This window comes from Juglans regia, chromosome 5 (assembly GCF_001411555.2).
Source record: "Juglans regia cultivar Chandler chromosome 5, Walnut 2.0, whole genome shotgun sequence".
Classification (NCBI taxonomy): Eukaryota; Viridiplantae; Streptophyta; class Magnoliopsida; order Fagales; family Juglandaceae; genus Juglans; species Juglans regia.
In genome coordinates, this window is record NC_049905.1 from 10,629,680 (window position 1) to 10,637,901 (window position 8,222).

The following is an 8,222-nucleotide window of genomic DNA, read 5'->3' on the forward strand; positions in this document are numbered from 1 at the left end:
AAAATAACTGCATATCCAAGTGAAACAAACCTCACAAACTTTGCGTTACTTGGAAAACTAAAAGACTCCTAATTTCAAAAGAAAATTACTAATTCAATTATATATATGGATATATTTATATATTTATATATAGTAATGTTATATACATTTTTAGAATAGGCAAGTTTTGTACATTCCATTTGAGAAAAAGTATGATCCATTATTAAAAAATAATTTTTTTAGGTGAGTTCCATATTATCTACTTTTTTCAAAGAAAATGCGTGGAACTTACACATATTAAGACTGTAAATATCATTTCTTATATATATATATATTTCAATTTTATAACTTTAACTTCAATTGCATATATTATTTAATTTTCAAAAATTATATATTAAAATATATATTTTTGTGAGTTAAGCATTTGGCCCTATATGCAATATATTTTTGCATTTTTGTTCGCATAATGGCCATAATTTGACAAGAGTATAGGTTAAACACATAAAGACATTAAGGTCCCGTTTGGATAACAAGATGAGATGAGATGAGATGATTTTAGATAAAAGTTAAAAATTTAATAAAATATTATTAGAATATTATTTTTTAATATTGCTATTGTTTTTAGATTTGAAAAAATTAAATTATTTATTATATTTTGTTTAAAAATTTAAAAAAATTATAATAATTATATGAGATGAAAAGAAATAAAATCGTTTTTTAATCCAAACCAGACTTAATTTTTTCCTAAAACTGCTACACTGTAAAGATGAAAAAACGCAAAAGTCTTGTGCCCTTTGTTTAAAGAATTCCGTGGGCAAGGCAGAAGATTAGGACAAGAATGAAAGGCCAGCTCAAGAAAGTCAAAAGAGCAAGTGACCTTTCAGAACCCCAAAGCAGTTTGTACCAAATTAGCTTTTGCTTCCCCAATAAGTTAAAAACCATACTGCCTGGAGATTTCAGGACTACTAATATCAAAGCTTTCACATATATAAGTTGACTGTATTTGTTGTTTTTTCTTCTGTTTCTTCTTTAGTAGCATGCTCAAAGGTGGTTTGGTTTATTAATTAATTATTTTAATGGTCTTTGGGTTGAAAATGTTTTTATAAAGAACCTAAGATTAGGCTCCAAAATGATCTATTCATCCAAACTCAATTAGTTTAATAATAAAAAAAATGATGATACCGCGAATCGCCAGTATCATCATAGCAAATGATAAAAAGACACGTGGCACGAATGGTTATGACATGATAAGTACGTGCAATATCAACATTTTCTATTGCTGAACTAATAAACCATAGATCTCTGTGAGATTTTGTCAACCTCAAGGATCAGTTTGTGAAAAAGGTCAAATCCAGAGCATCTGGAATTCTAGTATTGGCACGGCAGTCTTATTTTCATCCAGTTTCAAGAGGATGTCAGACAACAAGCAAGCAAAGGCCAACTCAAGAAAGACAAAGAGGAAGTAGTGCCATTCAGGAACCCAAATGCAGTGTTGTACCAAATTAACTGTGGCTTGAGAGTTCACAGGCTCTTGACTGCTTCCCCCGTGAAGTTAAAAGCAGAGGGAGATTTCAGGGCTATGAATATATATATATATATATATATATATTTTTTTTTAATATTGGAAAATCTCTTCAGGGCAGCACTCTTCAAACCCACCCTATTTCAGGACTATTAATATCAAAGCTGCATGAACACTTTGGGTTTAGCATATTCACCTGAGGTTGCCATTGCAGATTCTTTAATAGCATGCTCAGAGGTAGTTCATTAATTAACTACTATACCAGTCCTTGGGTTGAAAAAAGTTTCATAGAGATCCTGGTATTAAGTTCATATAGCAAAACATTCATTCAGTAGTGCTATTTGAAGATCTTTTTACACTAAACACCATCCACACGGCATGATTTATAAGATTCAAGTTTTAAAACTTATCTTCCAAATCAAATTATGTCACATAGATGGTGTGTGGTGTAAAAACCTTCAAATAGAATTATTCTTACAGGATAGATGTCATTTATAACCGATAATAGGACGCGTGTATATATTTGACTATCACTAAACTGCCCTGTGCCAAGTCAGCATTTTCCATCACAAAACTAACAACATTTGAACCAAGGAATTATTTTGATATTTGGACCTCATCTCATGAATCTCTATGAAATTTTTTCCATGACATTAACAAAGTGCCCGCCACTCTAACAAAAGGTGTAGCACACAACTTTTCAACCAAGGTAAGAAACTTGAAAGGGAACTTCACGTATAAAATGAATGGCATTTAGTTTCTAGGACTCATAGTAATGCTAGGGATGTGCTTGAAACAAATTCTTTTCGACCTATTTAAATCGGACACATGCATTGTGTCTCAAAAAGAAAGAGAAAGTAGAAGAGACGGATTCAAGGCAAACATAGACATGAGAAGTTCACCATAATGTTAATCACCAAATTTCAGCAAACGTGTAGACATTTAAAATTCAAAACAAACCAAGGCATCACCATAAAAAAAGAAAAAAAAAAAAAAGATGAAGAGTTTCATTCCTGGTTTCTCCTAACTACATTTTGTAAAAGAAATACGCAATCTTCATGGTTTATTCAGTTTTTTCAACAAGAATCAAACTTCACACTATTAGGCAAATATGCTCAAGGGACCTGTCTTGTTTGATGCATCTAGTCCATTTTCAGCATTCCTCATCCCTGTAATCCACGTCCTGAAAAACAACATCAAAACACGAATCTGAAGAATGAATGATTATTGAACCAAAAAGTATTTGCAATTAATTATTTATGCTAGGGCGGGAAGTTAATCGTAAATGCCCTAAAAGACTTTTTCTAAAATGAGAAGGGACAGATTGCAAATAAAGAACCAGAGATCATAACTGCAAGATCCTTTTTCCCGGTTTACCTTCGAATATTGTTGCTGCCTGAATCTTTCAGAATAGTAAGTCTTTTTGCAGTTTTCAAAAAATCACTGCAATTCCAACAGAGGGAATAAGAGAAGACCAAAACTTATTTATATACCAACAAAGTGAGGGAAATATATTTAAGATGTCTAAGATTTTCAAAGGAAGAACTAACAAATCTTGAGGGCTATAAGATGATAGCGAAAAACAAAAGAAAATTAAGATAAAAAAAAAATCACCTGAATGGTTCATCTCCAGTTTGCTTGACAGCACCAGTTGCATCTTGGTAGAGCACAGGGCTTAGCATGTCTGATCTTTCTATTCCAAACATGTTGGCTAGCCTCCTGTACAGCTCTTCATAAGAATAAAAAACTGAGAGGTCAAGTGTGCGTCCCACATCCTCCGACTGCATGAATACCTTGCAATGACCGGTGTCCAGCCCAAGTTCAGTGTCTTGGAAACCCTGGTGCCATGAAGATCCAGCACTTGATGATTTTTCTGGTGAAAGCTGCTCAAGCGTGGATCCTGAACCATCAGAAAGAAACCTCACTTCTTGATTCTCATCTGATGTATTTTTCCTGTAAAGAATTTGTGAGACTTTGTCATTAGAACTCCGAGAGATCTGCTGCTCAGTGAGTATTGGTTGACCGAAAAGTAAAAACTGGTGTCTTTTCACATTATCCGATTTCTCCAAATTCTGACAAGAATTTCCTATGGTCAGCAAGCAAGATAAGTTTTCATTGCTGTTTTTGTCGCCTTCCAAGATGCCATTGCAAGTTCTTGAAGGTATTTTCAACCGCTGGACATTGGCTGGAAACAGCCCTGACTGCAGTTTGTTGTTAAAGTGGAGATCTGATAAAGATATTCCAAATTGAGCATGCCTGGCTCCCTGTATGCCTGCAAGAGTGTTATCGGATGGAAAACACAAGGGGCTGCTGGGCCTAAGGGGGTTGCCTGAAATTGATGGCAGTGGAAATTGGCCATCGGGGGGAAAGTCTGGGTGTTGCAGGAGGTGCAATTTTTTTCTTGGTGGTAAGAAGGGTGAGAGATGGGTGGTGGGAATGTGTGATACCAGTTCAACCAACCATGGGCTGACACACTTCACGTTATGTAGCAAATCTGGCTCATCCCATGTCACCTGAAATGTTGTTAACAAGTAGATATGTAAGCAGAAAATACTAGCAGCAGGATGGATTGAGGTCAGGCTTTGCGTAACATGTTAGATACTTTTCTTAAATCTGATTAAATGCTGTTGTGTAGAATTACATTATGTATAGCTACAAACTGTGGCCTTTCTTTTACTTACCCCACCCCCTTCCCCCAAAATTTCTGTTTTTTCTTTCTTGAAATCAGAGTTTGGAAACAAGGTTCATCCTAAGAACACTGATTTTATATTCTACAGAGGGATGGGAATCAAAAGATACACTATTTGAATCCCTCTAAGTGCACAACAAGCACAAGTTTGACATGAAAAATTAGTCTGCCATTTATCCCACTAGGAATTTTTGACGTCTGAATATTTCTACCAATTCAAGAGTAATAATAGAGAAAGCAACGTGTGTACTTAATTTTAAATGTTTAAACAAAGCATCATAAATTGTCTGCAGGTTCTTCAACTGCCCTATGTAAAATTTTGGGTCTTACACTTGTACAGTTGCATGTGTCCATTACACAATAAACATCATACTTGGCAACATTTATATACTAGATCTGCAGTATCACAAATGGTTTTACTATGCAGCCAGAAAATTAGGTATATGGTTTCTGATAGACACAGAAAAACGTGAAAATTTATAGATAGTGTCGCAAAGAAGTATCCTACAAAGCCAAGATGCACTCTGCTCGGCTCAACGGTAATATTAGAGCAAGCATTCCACAAACCTGAATTAAAGTTCAGGAGACCTCAGATTCTAGAGTAACACGAACTGACAAAAGGCAAGTAGCCTAAGAAATGCGATCAGAAAATATCCAAGTTAATAAATGTCATTCAACCCAACCAACAAACGTGATCAAAAGCTGAGTGCCAAAGAAACATAATAAATCTAACATATTTCTAAGAGGATACACATTCAACAACCAACATAATTCCAAATTCTTCAACAAAGCGATAAGAGTAGTAGAGGAATACAACACCTGAAGAAGCCTCCAGGGGGAATTAGGCCAACGTAGGGGATCAGAAACCTGAACAGAAGCTATGGTTCCCATGAACCAGCTTATCCGGGAAGAATCCTCAGTTTCAAATGCCATCTTAAACCTCATCCCAGAGCACCATTGCATCCTCATCGCTGCCTTCACAGCCGAGGCCTTAACAAAAAATTCCGGCGTGCTTGCCCTGGGATAATATGTAACCTCAAATGGCTGCCCTGCAGCAGCAAGAGCGACTGCTTCAGTAACCGATTCAGGCCTCACCTTTCCTTTTCTTCTCAAATTGCCACTGGGACTTGAATTTCCGCCACCATTTCGCATTACTGTGTTGTCCTCCCTCAAAAGCACTGAAAATCCACCATATGGTGAATCAGTATGGCAGGGACCGGAGTTCCACCCAGATGGGAACTCTGGAGATAGTCCATTCCCCCTCTTGGCTCGCCGAATACCGATACAAAGATCACCATTTTCAGCTCTCAAGAACACAACGGAGTCCCCTGCAACCAGCTTCTTGTGGTTCACGAATGTGCTCCACCCAGTCGTCAACAGATGCCGGCGCGGCGTCCCTCTATAAATATGCCTAAATTTCCAGGCCACGCCGTGAACATCCTTGGCAATCACTGTCTGAACCGGTGGATCCGCCGTGTAATCCAGTCGCGGAAAGATCGTCTCGGCGCAGTACCTCGGAACCGAGAAACCGCCACCGTTGTTGGCGTCTGATTGAGTCAATGTCTTCGCGAAGGAAGCGGGCTTCTCTGGATTCTCAGACCCACCTGACCCTAGAACACGATCGTCATCAAAGCCAAGCTCAGAGTTTCTCATTGAAACCAATCTGATCTTGGCGAAAACCTCATCGGTGTCAGGGTCAGCCAAGAACTTCACGGCCACAACTCGGCAAGGAATGAAAGCAGGGATTCTGGGTAGGGCGGTGAAATCGACGTGGGCCTGGGCGTGCTCGGCGTGGCCTTGAGGGAAGTAGAAGACCTTGGAGTTAACCGGAGGCATCTGGACCATACCTCCGGCGCAGGCGTGCCATAGCTGAGAATCCAAGCACTTCTCTGCCTCCATTCTTAGAATGCGAATTTTGAGAGTTGAAAATCAGCGATAAAACAAAACAGGCTCTTTTATGATTATTATACTGGAATTTTTTTCAAGGAAATAAAGGCTTCTACTCCACAGCTCTTGAAGAAGCTCCAGTCTATAACTCAGTATAACAGTAAATGCTGCGAGCAACCGAAAAAATATCAAAAAAACAAGTTAAGCATGCATAAGAAGTGAACCATTTCATTAAATTCACACCGTTGGGTGAGGGCTATGGTTCTATGAAAATAAAAGTCCACTTTTTCACCTTCTTTTCTGAGCATTAAAATCAAAAGATAAGCGGCCGGAGACTCTTTACAGAGACTCAAAGACTTTGGAAGAGAGACCTTTTTTGCACTTTTTGAACCTCCAAATTAGCTAAAAAATAGATGGTAAGCGCAGTCTCCCTCGAAAGGCCTCTATCGAAGTTTGGAAGTTTTCACAGATGGAGCTTTACTGCACATTTTGTCTTGATGACAGATATTTCTTCTTCTCCGATCAATTTCAGGATTCAGACGCTCCCAGAAAAATAAATGACAATACAACAGTTTTACAAAATACTTGAAATTCAGAAGACCTTCCAGAGGAATGATGAACTTTGGTAACAACGTCTGCCCGTCTGGTAAACCTTCGACTGTTACAGCAACAACAGTTCAAGCAAATACGAAAAAAAAGCGAAAAAGAATCAGCTTTGCAGGTTTAGTTTGCTATTTTTCAATTGAAGAAATCTGCAGAATATGATTTGATTCGATTGCAGTGACTTCGTTCATGCACGGGCAGGAAGGGAGACATTAATATCATCGATCGTATACAGTACGGCATGACAGACCCCAATGCACGGCACGCTTCAGAGCAATAAAGATCAGCGCATATGTATATATATAATATATATATATATATATATATCAGCAGCATTAATCTCTCTCTTACCCAGATTTTTGTTCTTATCTACTGTTTGATTCCAATCTCAAAAAAGCAAGACTATCGTCAGAACAGAAACAAATCTTAAAATCAACCAGATAACAATTGTTTTTTGAAACCTTAAACCTCGACATCATATCACGATTTTATGAAATATCGCGGTTAACTAACCGTGGTTCTCCATACGGATTAGGCAGCCCCTGGTTTCAACGGGGGTAGATGATAAGAACGTGGACTAGACGCGAGTGAGAGCGTGAGTGGGTGTCGGCGATCTTTTGGTCGGGTTGGCGAGGAGGTCGTGGAAGCATTAACGTGGTTCCTTTGTTTTTTAAGAAATTAAAAAAAAAACTAATATATTAATATTCATTTCTTTAATTAATAAATAAAAAACAATTAAAAAAATAAATTAAATATATGAGTAGTCAAAATAATAAGACAAAATAGAAAAACATACTAACATTATTCTTTTTTTTTTTGTTAGTGTCCAAAAGCTAAAGACAACTCGTAAGCGATTGTTTGACTGTTTGACACTAGGAACTTTTAGGGGTAGCAACTAGTAATACGTGGCATGATCTATAAATCTAATACAAATACGATACAAAATTAACAGGATCGGATTTGATGTTAAAGAGTTCGAGTCAAAACGGATGGCCCGCTAAGGCACGACTTATAAACGGGTTAATAATATATCAATTTACTTAATACGAAATCAATTCATTTTATCTCGTTTAAAATTTATTTTAAAATTAAAATTTTATTATTATTAAATTGTAATACTAGTATTTTTCAGTATGCCTATATTTTTTTTATTTTTATTGTGGAGATTATAATTTTAAACATATGTTTATATTTGTTATCATATGGTTTGTAATATTGACTTTATTATATGTTAAAATTTGAAAAATATTGATATATATTTTTTAAGATATTGTGGAAATATAGATTTTAACTTTTATATGAAATTATGTTAATCAGGTCAAATGAGTTATACGTTTTAGTTCAATTTATTTACATGAAACAAATGAGTTTAAATGAATCGTGTAGTGTTAATATATTTCTAATTAATTATTAAACAAATCAAAATGGCTAACACGACACGACCCGTTATCTTAATAGATTGAATTAGGATTTGAAAGTTTGACACATTTAACTTAACAGGTTGGATTCGGATTAATTTATATAATCGAATGTTTATGACTT

The 8,222-nt window shown here is 36.3% G+C and overlaps 1 protein-coding gene across 2 annotated transcripts; it reads right to left on the reverse strand.

Annotated features, from left to right (window-relative positions):
• Positions 1 to 2,372: 2,372 nt before the first annotated feature.
• Positions 2,373 to 7,052, reverse strand: LOC108981601 (auxin response factor 18-like). Of its 2 annotated transcripts, none has more exons than XM_035690380.1 (5): positions 6,449 to 7,052; positions 5,010 to 6,244; positions 3,116 to 4,014; positions 2,879 to 2,944; positions 2,373 to 2,684 (listed from the first exon to the last, which is right to left on the reverse strand). In XM_035690380.1, exons 2-5 carry the CDS (start codon positions 6,087 to 6,089, stop codon positions 2,603 to 2,605), a joined length of 2,127 nt encoding a protein of 708 aa, XP_035546273.1. In that variant the 5' UTR covers positions 6,090 to 6,244; positions 6,449 to 7,052; the 3' UTR covers positions 2,373 to 2,602. The 2 variants fall into 2 exon arrangements, with proteins under 2 accessions (XP_035546273.1, XP_018808380.1); XM_018952835.2 differs by having other exon boundaries at positions 6,370 to 7,052.
• Between the last annotated feature and the right edge of the window lie 1,170 nt (positions 7,053 to 8,222).

What these genes read in the sequence shown, in the direction of transcription:
- LOC108981601 (XM_035690380.1), bottom strand. Translation starts at nt 6,089, where the DNA reads ATGGAGGCAGAGAAGTGCTTGGATTCTCAGCTATGGCACGCCTGCGCC. An exon ending in ACTGGAGATGAACCATTCAG is followed by an intron (nt 2,945 to 3,115) that starts GTGATTTTTTTT and finishes TTGGAATTGCAG; the next exon opens with TGATTTTTTGAAAACTGCAA. An exon ending in GGCAGCAACAATATTCGAAG is followed by an intron (nt 2,685 to 2,878) that starts GTAAACCGGGAA and finishes GTTGTTTTTCAG; the next exon opens with GACGTGGATTACAGGGATGA.